We start from the raw sequence: 22953 nt of genomic DNA, 5'->3' as shown, positions 1-22953 counted from the left end.
AGAAGATTACAAAGGTAATCAACAACGAGTAGTAAGTCCCTACATATAAATAAAACACAACGGGCATTAATAGTGACATACCTTCTTCTTCACTAGATGTCTTAGGACAACCATGAGGGAGATATGTTAATTGGACCTTACGATTTATTCCAGAAAAATGGCCATACCTGAAAAATAAAATGGCAAACAGAACAGACAATATTCAATAAGCATGCGATGCAACCTCCTAAAGAAAAACTAAAATCCACCTGGACAAAAACTAAATCTTACATATTAATGCTTCCTATTTGTAATTACCTTGCTGAATTCTTCAAAATATCCTAGCACAAAATCTGTATCCTAGGTAATTATTCTAACCACGTTAAAAATAAAAATACAATAAAGTTTCTCTATAAAATTTGGAGAATTTTGAATAGATGCCAAAGTATATAAACATACAAAAACATAAATGTATGTGTCTTTAAAAAAATAAAAGAAAAAACGATTTTAAGTGGTCAAAGAAATAAAGTTTATAAGAGGAATATTGGTGGTACCAATTTCACTTGATTAAAACATAGTTCAAAATTATTTTTCACTTAAACAGCACTGAATCTGTGGTTAACTTAGCAATGTGGCCTTCATCCTAAGTAGTACTTCATACAAGATCTAAATGTGATGCCCTCTTTTGATCTTCTCATCAAAATGAAAACTAAAACAGAACCTTCAATACAACAATCTCTTTTCTCACTGATGAAAATAAAGTTGTTAGATTTCCACTAATTTCTCCTCAGCTACAGTGATAAAGAAGATAAAACTGTGAAGGAAATTAACATGAAAAGTCACACATATTTAAAAAAAAGCACTATAAGTAGTTACCAAAATTATGGGTTTCAAAAAGATACTTACATCTCTAACACGGTCTTAAGTTGTTCAAGTTTTGACTTGTTTTCTTCAATTTCAGAATCATTATTTTGTCCCAACTCTATAAGAAGTTGTCGTGCAATATCCAGCACTTCCTGTAAAATAAATAAAGAATTAAATTTTTATGTAACTTTGCGATTAGCAATTTAAAACCCAACAAGAAATCAGATGCACTTGCCTGTAATTGTTTTGGTTTTTTGAGCTTTAATTTCCCAGATTTATATCCATCACACTTTTCAAAAAGATCAAAGAATCTTATAAGAAAGACAGAGCACTGTTAGGCATTTGCAACAATATTACCTCTATAAACTAAAACAAATAATTACAATAAATGATAGATACGGGACTAAAACAATAATTAATAATAGATCTGGGACTTGGGGTCTATGGACTCCAAACACTGTGTGCCCTCTTTCACTATACGATGTTGCTCCTCTACTTTGATTGATAAAACTTAGTATTTTCCTAAACCATATCAAACTAATAATCACTAGATTCACTGAATAGAAGTAACAAAGTTTCATTCTACTAATTTTCATCTAGAAGGTTGAGAAGTTAATGATTCTCAGAAAGCAATATAAGAGAATAATAACAGAAGACTAAATATTTACAATAATAAATAAAAGCTAGGTCAGGATGATGACCATATATGGATATTGCTACAGTAATTTTCAGATGCTAAAATATACAATTTAAAATGGATTTTGTTGGATTTTATTGCTTTCCAGTGGTTTAAATATTAATGGCCAAGAAGTAGTGGTAAACAGTTTTTCTATATGAAGTATATCTCCTAAGAGTTAAATTATTCCCCTTTAAACATACTTTTGATGCCTCACTTCCATTTTCATTTTTTGTTTTGGTGTTCGGTCCCCATGACGTATGACAGCTATGACACATCTAAGTTCCATCCTAAAATTTAAAAAATAACATTCAATTTTCTGACAAAGATTTGTGTTATATAATTCAGATTAATATATCTAATTATATTATAGAACCATCTTTTACCACTCTAAGATATTCTCCATGAAGCATAGTGCTTATAACAAATAGTCTTAATTTTATCAAATCAAATCCTAAAAAGAATTTAAGAGGCTGGAGGGGGAGTAATATTAAGCTACACAATACCTGCTTCTTCTCTTGAGATGACTATGCTAACTCTAGGATAATAGTAAATGGAGGGGAGACCTTAAAGATGGTGAAAGAGTAAGACGTGGAGATCACCTTCCTCCCTACAAATACATCAGAAATACATCTACATGTGGAACAACTCCTACAGAACACCTACTGAATGCTGGCAGAAGACCTCAGACCTCCCAAAAGACAAGAAACTCCCCACGTACCTCGGTAGGGCAAAAGAAAAAAAGAAAAAACAGAGACAAAAGAATAGGGATGGGATCTGCACCAGTGGGAGGGAGCTGTGAAGGAGAAAAGGTTTCCACACACTAGGAAGCCCCTTCGCAGGTGGAGACTGCGGGTGGCGAAGGGGTGAAGCTTTGGAGTCACGGAGGAGAGCGCAGCAACAGGGGTGCATAGGGCAAAGCAGAGAGATTCCCGCACAGAGGATCGGGGCTGACCTGCACTCACCAGCCCGAGAGGCTTGTGTACTCACCCGCCGAGGCGGGAGGGGCTGGGAGCTGAGGCCCGGGCTTCAGAAGGTCAGATCCCAGGGAGAGGACTGGGGCTGGCTGCATGAACACAGCCTGAAGGGGGCTAGTGTGTCACAGCTAGCTGGGAGGGAGTCAGGGAAAAAGTCTGGACCTCCCTAAGAGGCAAACTTTTTCTTGCCTCTTTGTTTCACGGTGTGTGAGGAAGGGATTCAGAGCACCGCCTAAACAAGCTCTAGAGATGAGCACGAGCCACAGCTATCAGCGTGGACACGAGAGATGGGCATGAAATGCTAAGGCTGCTGCTGAAGCCACCAAAAAGTCTGTGTGCAAGCACAGGTCAATATCCACACCGCCCCTCCCGGAGCCTGTGCAGCCCGCCACTGCCAGGGCCCCGTGATCCAGGGACAACTTCCCCGGGAGAACACAAGGCATTTCTCAGGCCGCTGCAACATCACGCTGGCCTCTGCTGCTGCAGGCTCACCCCGCATTCCATACGCTTCACTCCCCACAGCCTGAGTGAGCCAGAGCCCCCTAATCAGCTGCTCCTTTAACCCCGTCCTGTCTGAGCAAAGAACAGATGCCCTCAGGTGGTGCAGAGGAGGGGCCAAATGCAAAGCTGAATCCCAGGAGCTGAGCGAACAAAGAAGAGAAAGGGAAATCTCTCCCAGCAGCCTCAGGAGCAGCGGATTAAATCTCCACAATCAAATTGATGTACGCTGCATCTCTTAATACCTGAACAGACAACAAATCATCCCAAATTGAGGCAGTGGACTTTGGGAGCAATGATATATATATATATATATATATATATATACACTTCCTTTTTCTCTTTTGTGAGTGTGTATGTGTATGCTTCTGTGTGTAATTTTGTCTGTATACCTTTGTTTTTACCATTTGTCCTAGGATTCTGTCTGCCCATTTTTTTTTAGTATAGGTTTTAGCACTTCTTATCATTGGTGGATTTGTTTTTTAGTTTCCTTGCTCTCTCCTTTCTTTCTTTTTTTATTACTTAAAAATATTTTTTATTTTTAATAATTATTTTTTACTTTAACAACTTTATTTTATTTATTTATTTATTTATTTATTTCTCCCTTTTATTCTGAGCTGTGTGGATGACAGAATCTTGGTGCTCCAGCCGCATGTCAGGCCTGTGCCTCTGAGGTGGGAGAGTGGAGTTCAGGACATTGGTCCACTAGAAACCTCCCAGCTCCACGTAATGTCAAATGGCAAAAATCTCCCAGAGATCTCCATCTCAACACCAAGACCCAGTTCCACTCAATAACCAGCAAACTACAGTGCTGGACACCCTATGCCAAACAACTAGCAAAACAGGAACACAACCCCACTCACTAGCAGAAAGGCTGCCTAAACTCATAATAGGTCATAGACACCCAAAAACACACCACCGGACGCAGACCCACCCACCAGAAAGACAAGATCCAGACTCATCCACCAGAACACAGGCACTAGTCCCCTCCACCAGGAAGCCTACACAACCCACTGAACAAACCTTAGCCACTGGGGGCAGACACCAAAAAAACAGGAACTACGAACCTGCAGCCTGCAAAAAGGAGACCCCAAACACAGTAAATGAAGCAAAATGAGAAAACAGAGAAACACACAGCAGATGAAGGAGCAAGGTAAAAACCCACCAGAACAAACAAATGAAGAGTAAATAAGCAGTCTACCTGAAAAAGAATTCAGAGTAAGCATAGTAAAGATGGTCCAAAATCTTGGATACTGAATGGAGAAAATACAAGAAATGCTTAACAAGGACCTAGGAGACCTAAAAATCAAACAAACAATGATGAAAAACACAATAAATGAAATAAAAAAGTCTCTAGAAGGAATCAATAGCAGAATAACTGCGGCAGAAGAACGGATAAGTGACCTGGAAGATAAAATAGTGGAAATAACTAAGGCAGAGCAGAATAAAGAAAAAAGAAAGAAAAAATTGAGGAGAGTCTCAGAAACCTCTGGGACAACATTAAATGCACCAACATTCGAATTATAGGGGTCCCAGAAGAAGAAGAAAAAAAGAAAGGGACTGAGAAAATATGTGAAGAGATTATCGTTGAAAACTACCCCAATATGGGAAAGGAAATAGTTAATCAAGTCCAGGAAGCACAGAGAGTCCCATACAGGATAAATCCACGCCAAGACACATATTAATCACACTATCAAAAATTAAATACAAAGAAATAATATTAAAAGCAGCAAGGGAAAAACAACAAATAACATAAAAGGGAATCCCCATAAGGTTAACAGCTGATCTTTCAGCAAAAACCTTGCAAGCCAGAAGGAGGTGGCAGGACATATTTAAAGTGGTGAAAGGAGAAAACCTGCAACCAAGACTACTCTACCCAGCAAGGATCTCATTCAGATTTGATGGAGAAATTAAAACCTTTACAGACAAGCAAAAGCTAAGAGAATTCAGCACCATGAAACCAGCTCTACAACAAATGCTAAAGGAACGTCTTTATGCAGGAAACACAAGAGAAGGAAAAGACCTACAAAAACACACCCAAAACAATTAAGAAAATGGTAATAGGAACACGCATATCGATAATTACCTTAAATGTAAATGGATTAAATGCTCCAACCAAAAGACACAGACTGGGCGAATGGATACAAAAATAAGACCTGTACATACCCACTTCAGACCTAGGGACACATAGAGATTGAAAGTGAGGGGACGGAAAAAGGTATTACATGAAAATGGAAATCAAAAGAAAGCTGGAGTACCAATGCTCATATCAGACAAAATAGACTTTAAAATAAAGACCATTACAAGATACAAAGAAGGACACAAATAATGATCAAGGGATCAATCCAAAAAGAAGATATAACAATTGTAAACATTTATGCACCCAACATAGGAGCACCACAATACATCAGGCAAATGATAACAGCCATAAAAGGGGAAATCACCAGTAACACAATCATAACAGGGGACTTTAACACCCCACTTTCACCAATGGAGAGATCATCCAAAATGAAAATAAATAAGGAAACACAAGCTTGAAATGATACATTAAAAAAGATGGACTTAATTGATATTTATAGGACATTCCATCCAAAAACAACAGAACAACTTTCTTCTCAAGGGCTCACGGAACATTCTCCAGGATAGATCATATCTTGGGTCACAAATCAAGCCTTGGTAAATTTAAGAATATTGAAATTGTATCAAGTATCTTTTCCAACCACAACACTATGAGACTAGATATCAATTACAGGGAAAAAAATCTATAAAAATACATACACATGGAGGCTAAACAATACACTACTTAATAACCAAGAGGTCACTGAAGAAATCAAAGAGGAAATCAAAAAATACCTAGAAACAAATGATAATGAAAACAAGACAACCCAAAACCTACGGAATGCAGCAAAATCAGTTCTAAGAGGGAAGTTTATAGCAATACAATCCTACCTCAAGAAACAAGAAACATCTCAAATAAACAACCAAACGTTACACCTAAAGCAATTAGAGAAGGAAGGACAAAAATCCCCAAAGTTAGCAGAAGGAAAGAAATCATAAAGCTCAGATCAGAAATAAATGAAAAAGAAATGAAGGAAACGATAGCGAAGATCAATAAAACTAAAAGTTCGTTCTTTGAGAAGATAAACAAAATTGATAAACCATTAGCCAGACTCATCAAGAAAAAAGGGAGAAGACTCAAATCAACAGAATTAGAAATGAAAAAGGAGAAGTAACAACTGACACTGCAGAAATACAGAGGATCATGAGAGATTACTACAAGCAACTGTATGCCAATAAAATGGACAACCACAAAGAAACAGATAAATTCTTAGAAAAGCACAGCCTTCTGAGACTGAACCAGAAAGAAACAGAATATATAAACAGACCAATCACAAGCACTGAAATTGAGACTGTGATTAAAAATCTTCCAAAAAACAAAAGCCCAGGACCAGATGGCTTCACAGGCGAATTTTATCAAACATTTACAGGAGAGCTAACACCTATCCTTCTCAAACTCTTGCAAAACATAGCAGAGGGAGGTACACTCCCAAATTCATTCTACGAGGCCACCATCACCCTGATACCAAAACCAAAGATGTCACAAAGAAAGAAAACTACAGGCCAATATCACTGATGAATATACACACAGAAATCCTCAACAAAATACTAGTAAACAGAATCCAACAGCACATTAAAAGTATTGTACACTATGACCAAGTGGGGTTTATCCCAGGAATGCAAGGAATCTTCAATATATGCAAATCAATCAATGTGATACACCATATTAAAAAAAAAGGAATAAAAACCATATTATCATCTCAATAGATGCAGAAAAAGCTTTTGACAAAATTCAACACCCATTTATGATAAAAAACCTCCAAAAAGTAGGCATGGAGGGAACTTACTTCAACATTATAAAGGCCATATTCGACAAACCCGCAGCCAACATCATCCTCAATGGTGAAAAACTGAAACCATTTCCACTAAGCCCAGGAACAACTCAAGGTTGCCCACTCTCACCACTATTATTCAATATTGTTCTGGAAGTTTTAGCCACAGCAACCAGAGAAGAAAAAGAAGTGAAAGGAATCCAAATCGGAAAAGAAGAAGTAAAGCTGTCACTGTTTGCAGATGACATACTATACATAGAGAATCCTAAAGATGCTACCAGAAAACCACTAGAGCTAATCAATGAATTTGGTAGAGTAGGAGGACACAAAATTAACGCAGAGAAATCTCTTGCATACCTATACACTAATGATGAAAAATCTGAAAGAGAAATTAAGGAAACACTCTCATTTACCACTGTAACAAAAAGCATAAAATACCTAGAAATAAACCTACCTAAGGAGACAAAAGACCTGTATGCAGAAAATTATAAGACACTGATGAAAGAAATTAAAGATGATACAAACAGACGGAGAGATATATCATGTTCCTGGATTGGAAGAATCAATATTGTGAAAATGACTATACTACCCAAAGCAAGCTACAGATTCAATGCAATCCCTATCAAATTACCAGTGGCATTTTTCACAGAACTAGAACAAAAAATTTCACAATTTGTATGGAAACACAAAAGACCCCAAATAGCCAAAGCAACCCTGAGAAAGAAAAACGGAGCTGGCGGAATCAGGCTCCCTGACTTCAGACTATACTACAAAGCTACAGTAATCAACACAGTATGGTACTTGCACAAAAACAGAAATATAGATCAATGGAACAGGACAGAAAGCCCAGAGATAAACCCATGCACATATGGTCACCTTATTTTTGATAAAGGAGGCAAGAATATACAACAGAGAAAAGACAACCTCTTCAATAAGTGGTGATGAGAAAAGTGGACAGCTACATGTAAAAGAATGAAATTAGAACACTCCCTAACACCACACACAAAAATAAACTCAAAATGGATTAACGACCTAAATGTAAGGCCAGACACTATAAAACTCTTAGAGGAAAACATAGGTAGGACACTCTATGAGATAAATCACAGCAAGATCCTTATTGACCCACCTTCTACAGAAATGGAAATAAAAACAAAAATAAACAAATGGGACCTAATGAAACTGAAAAGCTTTTGCACAGCAAAGGAAATCATAAACAAGATGAAAAGACAACCTTCAGAATGGGAGAAAATATTTGCAAAGGGAGTGACTGACAAAGAATTAATCTCCAAAATTTATAAGCAGCTCATGCAGCTCAATATCAAAAAACAAACAACCTAATCTAAAAATGGGCAGAAGACCTAAACAGACATTTCTCCAAAGAAGATTTACAGATTGCCAACAAACATATGAATGGATGCTCAACATCAGTAATCATTAGAGAAATGCAAATCAAAACTACAATGAGAGGGCTTCTCTGGTGGTGCAGGGGTTGAGAGTCAGCCTGCCAATGCAGGGGACACGGGTTCGTGCCCCGGTCCGGGAAGATCCCACATGCCGCGGAGCAGCTAGGCCCGTGAGCCTCACCAAAAAAAAAAAAAAAAAAAACAAAACCTACAATGAGGTATCACCTCAAACGGGTCAGAATGGCCATCATCAAAAAGTCTACAAACGATAAATGCTGCAGACGGTGTGGAGAAAAGGGAACTCTCTTCACTGTTGGTTGGAATGTAAATTGATACACCCACTATAAGAGAACAGTATGGACGTTCCTTAAAATATAAAAAATAGAACTACCATACAACCCAGGAATCCCACTACTGTGCATATACCTTGAGAAAACCATAATTCAAAAAGGGTCATGTACCACAATGTTCATTGCAGCTCTATTTACAATAGCCAGGACATGGAAACAACTTATGTGTCCATGGACAGATGCATGGATAAAGAAGATGTGGCACATATGGAATATTACTCAGGCATAAAAGGAAACAAATTTGAGTTATTTGTAGTGAGGTGGATGGACCTTCAGTCTGTCATACAGAGTGAAGTAAGTCAGACACAGAAAAACAAATACCATATGCTAACACATATACATGGAATGTAAGGAAAAAAATGGTTATGAAGAACCTAGGGGCAGGATGGGAATAAAAACGCAGACCTACTAGAGAACGGACTTGAGGACACGGGGAGAGGGAAGTGTAAGCTGGGACAAAGTGAGAGAGTGGCACTGACATATATACACTACCAAATGTAAAATCGATAGCTAGTGGGAAGCAGCCACATAGCACAGGGAGATCAGCTCAGTGCTTTGTGGCCACCTAGAGGGGGGGGATAGGGAGGGAGACCCAAGAGGGAAGAGATAGGGGGATATATGTATATGTATAGCTGATTCACTTTGTTATAAAGCAGAAACTGACAAACCATTATAAAGCAATTATACGCCAATAAAGATGTTAAAATAAATAAAATATTAAAAAAAAATAAAGTAAATGGACTGTAATCCCCTAACTTCTTTAATTATCTGCCCTGTAGCACAGATCACTAAAGACTGAGATTTCATTAAATCAAACAAAATAAAGCTGCTATATTTATTTTGCCCACGTAAGAAGAAAAGTATTTCAAACTCAAGTTACTGGAAGATAAAACTGTCTTAGCAGAAATGGTAGGGTACAATTTAACATTTGCCAGACTGTGAGACATAGAACATAACTCTATAGAATAAGTTACCCAAAAATATGTTTTGTGTTAAATAAGTTTGGAAATATTGGTTTAAAAACAAAATTAAGTATTTTTACCCTCCTCTCCGCCCCAATCAGGACTCCTAAGAATATTTAATATGCTAAGATAAAGCTCTAAGCTGTGAATATGAAGCATTTGGTCAACTCACCTGAGTGACAGGTGAATTTCAAGCAGTAACTTTCACTAGAATTTATGAAACACTTTGGCAATGTTGGTCTAATTAATTTACTTCAAGATATAACTGTATATTTTTCCTTTACATGCTGAGAGCACTAAAGTTGTATGACCACTGACCACGAACCTTTAGGGAACACATCTGTTGGCACCTCCTTTATTCTTATGGCTTAATTCAATAGTTCTATAACTATATAAGCATTTTTCAGGATTTTATTTGGAACAACAGAAAAGATCTTTAGTCTAAATAGCCCCATGTAAAGCATATAATCTATTTCTCCATCTGCAAAGTCAATCATATGAAAACATACACAGTAGAGTATCTAATAATTATTCAGAAATATAATCTTCACTGTAATAGCACTAACCAATGGGGAAAACCCAAAGAGTTTCTAAATGAAAATATTTAAACTTACATAGTTCCAGATGTAGTTGGTACAATCGGGATATCTTCAGCTTCTAAGGGTATCGACCAGGGGATATGAAACTGTGGAGCAAGCTCTCGCATTACAATATTCCTTCAAGACAAAAAGAAAAGAAAAATTAAACTAGTTCATTTCAAGACAAACCTGGGTATTTAATGACAAATAACTGAGTATTATAGGAGGTAAAGTCTAATGACAAATAACTGAGTATTATAGGAGGGAATGTCAAACTATCTAGTGATTATGTGAATACAGCACATAAAAAGTAACGTAAAAAATCAATCCTGGTCAAGAAAAATTAGATCAGCAGTGCTAAACTGTTGTATAGAACACACTAACAGGATGTCGTGAATTTGGCTTTACTTATTTACTCTCATTTTAAAAATATAAATTACACAGGATTCAAGTAAATCACTGTAACTGCGTATCTACTTACAAAGATTCTGAAATCCAAGATTATCTCTTCTGTGTGGCCATTGATCATTTCTTTCAGTTTTTATTTATCACCTGCAAAGCTATTTTAAACTATTGCTCATGTTTAACAAATTTCTTATTACTCTTTGCTAATAAGGTTAATAATGAAAACATGTTTAAGTAATTATAAGACATTTTTTGTTTTGTTTAAATTTAGCATTTATTCATGCTAAAATTTAGTAAGCTCCCCCAAATTTCACTTTAAGGGTAAGTTCACAAACCTTTGAAATATACTATAACAGCTGACCCCAATTATTAAAATACATTTTAAAGTGTAAGTTTTTTACGGCTTTGTCAAATATACTTTGAAATGGTTTAAAAATAGTTCTTGTCTCTCAAGTCGTCTAAATCAGGATATAAGAAAATAAGTCAAAGAATATAAAAATGGCATTTCTATATGCAATAATTTCTTTTATATTCACTTCATAATCTCATGAGATTATTTTAAAGTAACATATGCGTGTAGAAAGCAGAATCATTCAAAAGAATTCTAAATTCCAGGTATTTCTATTTTATTCTGGTTACTTATTCTGGTTAATTTTGAACCATTAAGTACTATAATTACATATCAAAAACTTGAGAAACAAAATAATCAAATAAATTAGCCATTTTGATGAATAACCACTGTGATAATCACTAAAAATCACTGTTACAGCATTTCTAAATCTATGAAGTTAAATACCTTTAAGCCTTTATCTATACTGGTCATATATTGATTTGCCTTTCATAACCCAAAGTGTAATTCAGGATTTGGCATGGTCTTTGGGCATGTCATTTTATGAACATTGATTTTTTACTCTGCAGTGTTTACAAAACCCTGATCACTTGATGTTTACCATTATTTGGTTTCTGAATAACCAGTATGCATTAGCTGTAACAAAAGTAAAGCGGAAGAAGTATAAAGAAGAAAATCTTACCCAAGTATTTTTGCACAATCATCATAATACTTCATGGAATTTTTCACAAAACTGAAGCCATTGACATCACAGACATAGGACTGTCCATTGGCCCGTAACAAATCAAAGCCACAAACTGTTTGCTATTTAAAATAAAGTATAAACTTTAAAGTTCCATTTGAATTATGACTTACAGTTTTCCAGTTTTATTAGAAAACATCAAATTTTATAACTGCCTAAAAGTATATTACTGCTTATCAGTTTACTTCATAGCAAGTAAAAACAAAGAAACTACTTATCTGTAACTTGAATACTCTGAAATATGCATGTCATATGATTATTTAAGTTCTTCCTATGAAGTAGATGTAGAACATTAATGCTCACGGGACTAGAGAGGCCAAGAAGTTCTTCAATTAACATTTTATTAAAAAACAAAAGTAAAAATGTTTAAAGGCTTCGATAAATTCTGTGCTAGTAGAAATTATATCATTTTAATCCAAAAAAAAAAACCACAAAAAACTAAACAGGAGAAAGTTTTGAAGACATATCCCAGAGGAAATGTCCCATTATCCCTATGAATCTTTTAAACCCTGATAACCACATACTTGTGAGCACCTGAAATAAATTTACTTAATTTGGGAGAAAACAGTTGAAGGGTATGAATTTCCTGCTCGGGCTCCAGGAATTTTCTGATCTTCTACATTTTATATTCACATATCACATATTAGTATAATGTTATTTTAAGTCAAGGCTTTTGGAATCCTGGTATTACAAAATTAAAACAATTCACATAAAGCTATTAAAACATATTTCAGGCTAAGATTCCTTCCATGAGAGACTTCAAATTATTAAAACACAAAGAACTTATTTATTATTTAATAACCAGTAATATACACTAGTCTTTAAGTCACATATCCAAGGCAAGGCTTCAACAAGGTAAAGTCTATCCTTTATTAGATTCAAGTTGAACTACTCTATTTAAATCTTTACTGTACAGTACAGGCAAAGCCTAATAATACAGATTGAGAGAACTAGTCAAATGTCGTAAGTAAAAAGTTTTCTTTAGGAAGTGTATTAGTATAGCTTTCATGAACATATTTTACTATACATAATAGGCTAAAGGATCAACTGCAAAGGCTAGAAGACTGATGACATTTTTTATTTAAAAAAATCATTTATCAACTCTGAATAGATACTTGTAATCAGTTTTGGTTATAGGGGTATGTTAAATAATACTCCTGTAATTCTACTGTTTCAGTTAAGTTTTCCTCTGTAATTGTAGTTTCTGAATAAATTGACATGGTTTCCTTCTATATAATACAGAAAGAATAAAGAGAAACAAAGGTCTTCATTTATTATATATTTTTAATATTAATGGCACTACAAGAATCCCTTGAAAAGTACATAAACCATTCAGATATACCACTTTATTTTCTCTGCTTATCTCTCCTGTTATAAGCCCAAATAACATCTCATTTACTAAAAAAAAAAAATTAGAATTTTTACAAGAGTCTATATGGCCTGCATAACATCTTACCTTAAATGCAAGGCAAACTCTCCAAGCAATTAATTTCTCTCGTGCATTGAGAATAACAGGGTATCTTACTTCTTTTCCTTCACTATCTCGTTCCACCTTGCCATCAAGTGCAGGAGATTTTCGAGCTTCAGCATGGGCATAATCTGGACCTACTGTATAAACCTTTCAGAAATATTAAAATACATATTTTACTTAAATATATATATATAAATTAAAAAGCAGACAACAAATTCAAATAAAAATAATAAATAAAAAATACCTGTGTCCAGACTATTTTTTCACACATCTTTCTATTTTACATGTGAAAATTTTCAATACACTGGAAGAGGTTATAAATAATTAATTATACAGCAAAAATTGGTAAAGTGAGGTCCTGTTCTCTATAAAAAATAATTATACTGAACATTATGAGGGAATACTAGAATGCATATGATGTGACCCTTCTCAAATTGTTTTAGTTTAACAAAGTAGAGGTACAAATAAATTTAAAAATTACAGAAGGAAGTAACTGCCAAAATAAAGATTTAAAAGGGGGTGGGGGATGAGGGACAGAATGAATTCAAAAGCAGACAAGAGAGGGAAACGCACTCTAAGCAAAGGTAATAAACACAGACAAAGGGCAGAGAAACCAAACAGCATGATGTATTCAGGTAACAGTACGTATTTGATATGGTTTATAATGTAAGAAATAAGGTTTGTAGGACAGAGGGCAGACTGTGAAGTATCTATGCCAGCCTTATAAATCTGATTATTACCCTGTGGTCAATGAGGATCCACAAGAGAATTTTTAAAAAGAAGTTCATGATCAGGTTTACACCTAAGAAAGAACTCTCTAGACACAGACTGGCTGAAGGTAAAGCAGTTAAGACCTTATTTGTCACCAACAGAAATCACACCTATTTTTTTTTAAATCACATTATAGTTGTCAAAGTTCTCAAAATATCATTTACACTGATCAATGCCTGGAAACATCGTGGTGGCTATTAGACCCTTACCCACTATATTTTGGGTTGGTTTTTAAATATTCAATAAAATCTGTCTCCTTGGTAATACTGTGTGGTTTATTTTAAGCATTTAAGAACATTATCCTGTATAAAGGGTCCATAGGCTTCAGACTGCCAATGGCATTCATAATACAAAACAGATTAAGAATCCCTAGTTAAAAAGAAAGAGATTCAGAATAGAGGTTAGATATAGCTAACTAAAAGGTAATCTCTTTTTCTGAGATCACTGGTAAACTCAAAATACAAAATAAACTTTAATCAATCCTACCTTAACATCAGTACCATCTGTGGGCATAAACTCTTCATATATATATGAGCCTGTTTTTCGTACATTGCTTTCTGGGGAATAAACACTACTTCTACTGCCAATCTGAAAATAAAAGAAGTCTATCAATGTAAAAACTAAATTATTCTCCTCATTTTTATAAAATAACCCTTTTTACCATCTATTTCCATCACTGTTATTTCCAAAAATTTTTTTAATCTACAAATATTTAACAACACATTACACAGTTGACACTATATTATTTTTTGCTCTAATGGTAACTTGAATAGCATAAAAATACAATGAAAACTAAGAACAGTGTTTCTAAGATTCAACCATATTGCTGCATGTAACTACTTTCTTAATACTATAGAATTTTCCTCTGTATAAATAGCCCATAATTCATTCATTTGCCTATCAATATATATTTAGGTTGTTTTCTAAGCTTTAGCTAGTAGAGCAATCTTGCTTCGAACTTTCTTTTAAATATCCCCGTGGCACACGTGTGCAGGAGTGTTTCTAAGGCATATTCTAGAAGTGGAATCGCTAGGTGATAGAATATGCTCACATTCAACTTACAAAATAATGCCAAAATCTTTTAAAAACTGTTTTAATAATTTCCAGTCTCTCCAGCAATGTATAAGAGTTTCTACTGATCTACAATTATCTATATTTGGTATTGTCAGACTTCCTAATATTTGCCACTCTAATGAATATAAAACAAGTACCTCATTGTGTTCTTACTTTGCATTTCCATGACTGTTTATGAGTGAATGTGCACATTTTTGTTGTTGTTGTTGTTGCGATACGCGGGCCTCTCACTTCCGTGGCCTCTCCCGTTGCGGAGCACAGGCTCTGGACGCGCAGGGTCAGCGGCCATGGCTCACGGGCCTAGCCGCTCTGCAGCATGTGGGATCCTCCCGGACCGGGGCATGAACCCATGTCCCCTGCATCAGCAGGCGGACTCTCAACCACTGCCCCACCAGGGAAGCCCTGAACGTGCACTTTTAATCCTGATATATTGCTAAGTTATATTGCTAAGTAGAAATGTTGCTAACAACGTTTGGACTTGTACTTGTTTTCCAACTACCTCAATCTTTTTGATCTTGCTAATTCAAAAAGTAATTCAATGTCATTATCTTTTAGACTTTACATTTATTTTATTATGGGTGTAAAATTTTGAGCATACTTTCATGTATTTAAGAGTTCATTGGCATTACTTTTTCTATGAACTATCCATTTGGAAGGCCATTTTTCTTAAAAAAAATGCTGATCTTTACCGAATTTCTCACATGACAGATACATAAATGGAAGGTAGAAAGAAGATCAAATAACTTTCTTGGTATTCTGTAGGTAAGCTTTGCTTTTCTAACAAAGTATTGATATGATATCAGTTTTATTAATTTATCTCTAAATGATACATTGTTAACCTTAGTTTTACTAAATACTTCATTACTTTTAGTAAAATTTATACAACAATGTATTTAGAATAGTATTCACTAGGGTAACAAAGGTTTACCTTTCGAAAAAGTCTTTGACTTCCACCACCAGCAGATGTTGGATAATAAATGTAAACATTGTGGTCTTCTGCACTGACTGGCTTTTCTACAAATGGCTTTTGGAAAACTTCCCCATTTACTTCTACATGATCTTCCCCTTCAATCAGATTACATTCTATAAATCAAACACAATAGCAAGAAAAATTATATATTGTATATTACCTAGATATATTATTATTATTGAGGACTTTTTTTGTTTTTACTATAATAGAGATTACAAAGAAAAGTAACCTTGGATAATGTACTGATTTGATTTTAATTAAAAATATTTATGCAAACATATGATCTGTGACATTAGGAACTATATTCTTCAAAAATCTAATGGACCAGCCATTTTACCCTGCCACCCCATAGAATTCAAAGTTAGATATGAAATGATACACAAGAAAGATTGAGAAATAACTCCATAATGCTATCATCTTCTGAAAAATGTATGGAATCATTATACCACAGATACCATAAAACATGAAATTATTTAAGTTAGAAAATTAACCAATATACAGAGTAAGCAAGCAATCCAATCAGCAAGTTGTACCTCTAGACAAATGAGAAAAGTTCCCTGTTACAGATGGTACTATATCTGGTTTTTAATAAAAGTTCCTCTAATGTACAATAAAGTCATCAAAATTCCCCAAAATAGTTATCAGAATATTAAATATTAAAACATATAAACATTTATCTTGCCTTTTTAGACTAAGTGTAACTTACATGCCATGTTTTAGATAACTAGGAAAATGAAGCAAAGGGTACTTTAAAATATTAATAAATAGTAGTATTTCAAAATTCCTACTCATCAGAAGTTTAGTTGTGGCATACTAACATGAAGTTTCTAATACTTAAATCAATAGTCATAGATGAATTTACCCCAATCAATACAAATTTATTAAACATGTAATTTAAAAATTCTTCTTTATGATTCTGATATGTCAAATGTAGACCAAAGAAATGTAGGACATACAACTCCTGATTATTAGTTAGCCTTGTAGTTCATAGTGTCACATTTTAATTGAAATTTAATTGCCTATTTGGATCATTTTTTTTAAAATTGAATAGAATACCATAATTTAAATTCTTTCCATTTAATTACAGAAGACAGTGGCTCAAAAGTATGTTAAGTGACAAAAGATAGCTTGTTTAAAATCTCTTACTCTTACCTTTGGGATTATTTGGGTCACGATTCAAAATTGCATAACGAGGAAGTAAAATACCTTCAGCTTGAAGAATACTATATACTTCTCTCCTGAAGAAAAAAGAAAATATCCTTATTGTTTTATTGTTCTGTTTCACAATGAGTATATTACTGTACTGTTCATAAAGTACATTATTACTGTTCTATCATTAAAAAAGTCATGCATATAGTCTTTTTTAAAGTAAACAAATATGTCATTTAAAACACTGAAAAGCTGTATTCTAAGTAAATATTCAGCAATATTAGAACAAAAGTGTATGTACAATACTTTTTATGGCATATCAAAATACTAATTTTTAAAATTGGGAATGTAAGTGTATAAAAAGAAATGGTTAAAGTTACTATATCACAATGACAGAATATTACCTAAGTATTAGAAACCTTATACAGTACTCAAAGAATATTTAACAATGTGGGAAAATGTTTATAGTCTTTTAATAGAAATGTGATGCTAATTTTGTAAAATATAAGTGCATATATGTATTGCTTTCTATATTAAAAAATATGGTAAACGTAGTGGCAGGGTTAAATGCCTTTCTTCATAATTTTATTTTTTAAATTTCTTAAAATGAATATGCATTTATATATATATATATATTTATACTATATAAACATGTAAACCTAGGAAAAAATGTTATAAAAATTGAGATATTAATAACATTACTATCTGGAAAAGGAAAAACAAAAATAGGGAAACAAAAAACTATAGGGCCTTACACTTCATATAGCATTTTCATATGTATAACCTCATATTGTAATGCTAAGACAGAATAAAATAGAATACCGGTGAAATTATAAGCGTAGCCAGTAGAGTGAAACACCAATTAAATGAAATATATAAATGCATTTGTATTTTACAATTTCTTTTAAATATCTATGCTTTTGACCTGTTAAATGAATTGCTAAGATATACAGTAAAATATTTCTCAAAATGGTTCCACTTTACCATTAAAAACCTAGTTATAATGGCTAAAGCCGTAGCTTCATCATCAGTCACATGATAGAAAAACTGTTCATAATTTTCAATGGTTTAGTACGGTCTGGAAATTAAACAGACCTGGTTTAAGTCCTTGTCCCACTACCTGAGAAACTACTTGTGACTTTTGGCAAACTAAATGATCTGCCTGATTCTCAAGTTTTGTCATCTGTAAAACTGGGTATAAATACCTATTTCTAAGTATTATTTCAAGGATACCACAAATTTATATATGTATAAAAACACCTGATACCATGTCAGCTTAAGTAGATACTAAATAAATGTTAATTTTCCTTCCTTAATTTAGCCAACTTAACCACTCACCTATCTTGTATGAGATACTGCATATTCAAGTCATTGATTACAAATGGATTCCTGAGTTTTGCATAGGCAACTGCCTTGTCCAGTGGAAATCCTAAGAACACATATTATTAACATATTCTGTAGAATCTCAAGATAAGTTGACATCTATAACTTAATCAACTTGAATTTATGCCATTTCCTATAAAAGACTAATTTCATTATGCATGTAACTGCTTTCTTTAGAAGATAGAATAATAAATACACAAAACTTGATTTATCTTGTACTAGTAAATAAATCTTATTTTTTCTTAGTGAATTTGATAGATAAGGCACAGCAAGCCAGTGGTTACATAACCCAATTTAGAGCACTGACATGTTAGTTGATGCCTGATTATTCAAAGTCACCTGACAGAAGGTAAGACTACCTCATACACAAATAGAAATCTATATATAAATAAGTGTATCACAATCACCTGGTGATTTTTTTAAAAATTTATATAACTCCTCTTCTTCTAACGATATTTTGATGCATATACATATAAATTAGCTGATAATTCAAAGAACTTAAGCATCTTCAAAAACAGCAAAAGAAAAATTAATTTACATTCAACAGATATGCTCAAAATATATGAGCAGAATCATGCTTGCCGTTAACTAGGTCAATAACACAGCAGAAATTAAGTCCTTACCATTTCTAGACTTCGGTAAAATTACTAATTACAATGAAAACAAATCAAATGGCAGATATAGTAAGAGATCAGAAAAAAAAATCTAAATAATTTTAATGATTATACTTCACTCTCTGTATTAACACTAAAAGACTCCAATTTTATCCATCAACGTATAGTTTATGATTAAGAATGGCAGTATACCATAGATGTTAAGAGCATAAACCAAGGTTCAAATCCTAACTCCATCTTTATTAGCTATGTGACCGTGGGCAAATTTATTTAATATCTCCAAGTCTCTGATTCCCAGCTGTAAAGGGGTATTTTAACTAAAAGGGTTTTGGGGAAATTAAATATAATACTGTATATAAAACACATTACAATACCTAGCATAATAAGTGCTCAATAAATGTTAACTATTATTATTCCCTAAACAACAATATTTTAATAAATAAGCAAAAGGGTAACAATCATCAGGCATACATAGCTTTAGCATTTAACTATAGTATGCTACAGTGTAACTGTGAAGACACTGTATTTTGTAGCATTATCAGAATAGTTAGTAGAGGAAGGAAGTGTTAAAGCCTACTGAAGTTAAAAAAACAAAAACAAAACAAAGAGCTATGGTCAGTTAAAAAAAAGATTTAATCCTAAATTCCTCTTAGCTTTTAACATTTAATTAGAAGTACTCTATACCAAGAATCAATGGGCCACAAATCACAAACCCATCTAGTGTTATAGACTCTTAAGAATTCATCACTTACTGTAAAGATGTCTCAATGTCTATGGTTTGAAGCCTTGTAACAGAATTCAGGAAATAAGAAATGCCTATACAGTCATTACCCTGCTTTTGTTGCTGTTAAAGAGGCAGCATGTGGGATATGACCTTAGGTAGTATCTAGTTTTTACAAGCAAATAACTAGCTTTAACTTAATAAATAGGAAGAACCACGTGATAGTAAGGGAAGAACACCTTACCATCAAGGATAAGCAAGTTTTAAGATCCTCTAAAATGAATGACTTCAGTCTGTAAAGAAGACCAGGGACTTGACTTCTCTATGAAATTATGAAAATCAATATAGTGTATGGGAGCACAAAAAATCTTAACCTGCTCCATCCCCTTCTTGCTGAAGGGGATGCTTTTTAAACACCTAACTAAAGTGAGACTTTAACACACCCGGAGGCTACATTAGTTTGGTAACAAAAACGACTTAATATGAATACATTTATAACTGAGTGCATATCTTTTAAATTAGAGCTCTTAATGAAAACTCAATTCACAGATTCTTAGGTTATAAATTTTCAGACATACACTTAATAACTTTTGATTAGTGGACTTTACTTTGAAGAAATACTTAAGCTTAATTGATATTTCAGTTTGATTTATAAAAGACAGCAAGGAAAATATAAAATTCAAATATTAAGTTCTTAAGAAATAAAGCATGAATATGTATTGAGGAATGATAGATCATCTTCTATATGGCAAAATATATGGGCTTATAATATTTAAAAAATCAAGAATTTGTCCTAAGAAACTTACAGTTGTAAACAAAGACATACATTCAAAAAGTTCATCACAACCTTATTTTTAATAGTAAAAATTGGAAACCATCTCACTTTTAGGATATTGGTTAAGTATGACATAGTACTTAATGATATAGAAGGGGAAAACCTCTTGATGTAATTAGGTTAAAAATTAAATATAAAATTACATATACACTATAACACTAAATGTGTTTTTAAAAAATACACACAGAAAAAAAGATTGGAAAGAAATATATCAAAATGTTAATATCACTTATCTGTGAGACTAGGTGAGTTTAATTTTATTTTTCTATTTTATCTATTAGTTTTATAGTTAGAAAGGATAAAGAGGTTTCCCTCCCTGTTTTACTACCTTTAGAATGAAAAGAAATAAGACAATCACACAAAGGCCAGTTTTCCACTGGTTCATTCAAAATAACATCTTCTTCAAATACTACTACTGTGATATATTTAAATAAGGAGATCCGTTCAAGAATTTCCTTCATTGGTTTGGATTTGGATTTCTTTGCCATGGAACATATTCCAACCACAATCTGCCTTTCTGGTGGCTAAAACAGAAAGAAAACAAAAAATCAGGTTGACTTGATAACAACTCCAAAGTACAGCTATCTTAAATCTCTGTCAGAAGTACATAAAGTATGTGATAAATCAATAAAAGTGACACATTACCCGAACAGGCATTTTTCAAGATTATATTGTTATAATAAATAATAATAGTTTTCTACAAAGGTCTGGAAAATTTTTTTTAAAGTTTCAGAACACTGTTACTATTTTCATTCAGATTTCAAACTTAAATACTTCCTTAACTGTGTCTAGCATTTATTTGCTAAATAACAATTTAGCAAATTATTAAATTGCTAAAGGAGCAAATAAGGCCTAAAGGGCCAATAGGAGTGAGATAAAGAATTCTCTTGCCTAAAATAAGATATTTTCACTACAAAGCTATGCAGTGTTAAAATATTTTTGTAGATTGAGCTTAAATATGAGTTGGTCACCAATGACAACTTAGAAGGAAATTATGGAGAAAGCCACACTGCTAAACAGAGGTTTCTATGCTCTTTGACACCCCAATCTTCGTACTCAACATTCCTAGTTTATAGTGTTGCTCATCTCTGGCACCCTTGCTACAGCTCAAAGGCCATGATTCAGCCTGAAATTTAAAACGCAGAATATAGAAAACTTATGAGTAGCTCATGGGTTTATAAAATTACTCAAGATTCATTCTGAGGTCTTTGCTTTCAGGTACTTTGAGAGTTTTATCAAATATAAAGCTGTGTCCAGTTTTCCATTTCAGTTCTTTTCTCTTCTATATTTATTTATTTCATATGACATTATAATCTGGGCCCAAAAGTGTTTTACTAGACCGTCTCTTATTATAAATCTAAAAATAAAACAGGGCAACATCTGAATAATTCTTCTTCTTTATGCTTAGCATTATTCCTCTCACTCATATGAAATTTAGAGTTCAAATTGGTATTGGATTTGATGTTACCATCAAAGATTGTAAATTCTAACCTCCCTGGGATCTGCTGTCTTTCACCCTCTGATCATCTACTTTTATGTTCCCTTATTCAATTCTTTCCTGATCAAAAGCCTCAGCATAGCTCATTATGATGTTCCTTAAGTAGATTTCCCCAGACAACAAGAGTACTCAACCTAACGTCTTTGATACCTTAACAGAACAATCTGGAACAAATCATTTTATCAATCTACAGGTCAAATGAACCAAATCAAGCTCCTCAAAATGTGAACTCAATTTAATTAGTACCAATATTCCAAGAATTATGCTAAGCACTGAAGAGTTACATATACAGAAACTACCTGTCATCAAGCACTTTGAATCTAACAGGAAACACAGTAATCATACAGTACATAGTGATATACAGAATAGAAGTATATAGTCAAGGTATAGAAATGGTATTGAGGAAAAAATGTTCAAGTTTCTCATGGGGAAAAGAGTAAAGAGAGGGGGAAGACTGAACAACATGAAATCTGAGGTTTTGAAGAATGAAAACTGATTCACAAATTATCCAAAAAGGAGGGGTATTTCACAGAGATAAAGAAGTACATACAACAGCAAAGAGGCATGGTACAAGATGGAAGATGTGGGAAATAAAAATCTGATATTGCTAAAACATAAAAGGTAAAAGAGAAGAGAGACAAGTACAGTTCTAGACATAGGAGAGAGATAAAAATCCTTATATGGAAGAAGACTGGACTTGATTTATCAGCGGTGTTCTCATGTGCTCAGAAGAACTCTAAAGAAAAGGAGTAAGCGTAGCAGAGGCAGAATCAAAAGTACTTTCTAGTCTAAGT

At 33.6% G+C, this 22953-nt stretch overlaps 1 protein-coding gene across 8 annotated transcripts in view; it reads right to left on the bottom strand.

Moving 5' to 3' along the window:
• Window positions 1-22953, bottom strand: part of PPIP5K2 (diphosphoinositol pentakisphosphate kinase 2) — a 75146-nt gene that overhangs the window by 43367 nt on the left and 8826 nt on the right. For all 8 annotated transcript variants that reach the window (XM_024739695.1, XM_024739700.1, XM_024739694.1 and 5 more), the window contains 12 exons: window positions 20990-21185; window positions 18447-18537; window positions 17112-17197; window positions 15918-16072; window positions 14402-14503; window positions 13130-13291; window positions 11614-11735; window positions 10214-10315; window positions 1723-1809; window positions 1079-1154; window positions 886-995; window positions 82-167 (listed from right to left, as the gene is read on the bottom strand). In XM_024739695.1, coding sequence (XP_024595463.1) covers window positions 82-167; window positions 886-995; window positions 1079-1154; window positions 1723-1809; window positions 10214-10315; window positions 11614-11735; window positions 13130-13291; window positions 14402-14503; window positions 15918-16072; window positions 17112-17197; window positions 18447-18537; window positions 20990-21185 — 1375 coding nt within the window. The remainder of the gene's footprint in view (window positions 1-81; window positions 168-885; window positions 996-1078; window positions 1155-1722; window positions 1810-10213; window positions 10316-11613; window positions 11736-13129; window positions 13292-14401; window positions 14504-15917; window positions 16073-17111; window positions 17198-18446; window positions 18538-20989; window positions 21186-22953) is intronic.

The sequence above is a fragment of the Neophocaena asiaeorientalis genome, unplaced genomic scaffold, assembly GCF_003031525.2.
Source record: "Neophocaena asiaeorientalis asiaeorientalis breed wild unplaced genomic scaffold, Neophocaena_asiaeorientalis_V1.1 scaffold146, whole genome shotgun sequence".
In the NCBI taxonomy this organism is placed as follows: domain Eukaryota; kingdom Metazoa; phylum Chordata; class Mammalia; order Artiodactyla; family Phocoenidae; genus Neophocaena; species Neophocaena asiaeorientalis.
The sequence above is the reverse complement of the archived record's forward strand: the minus strand, read 5'-3'. Positions and strand labels throughout refer to the sequence as shown.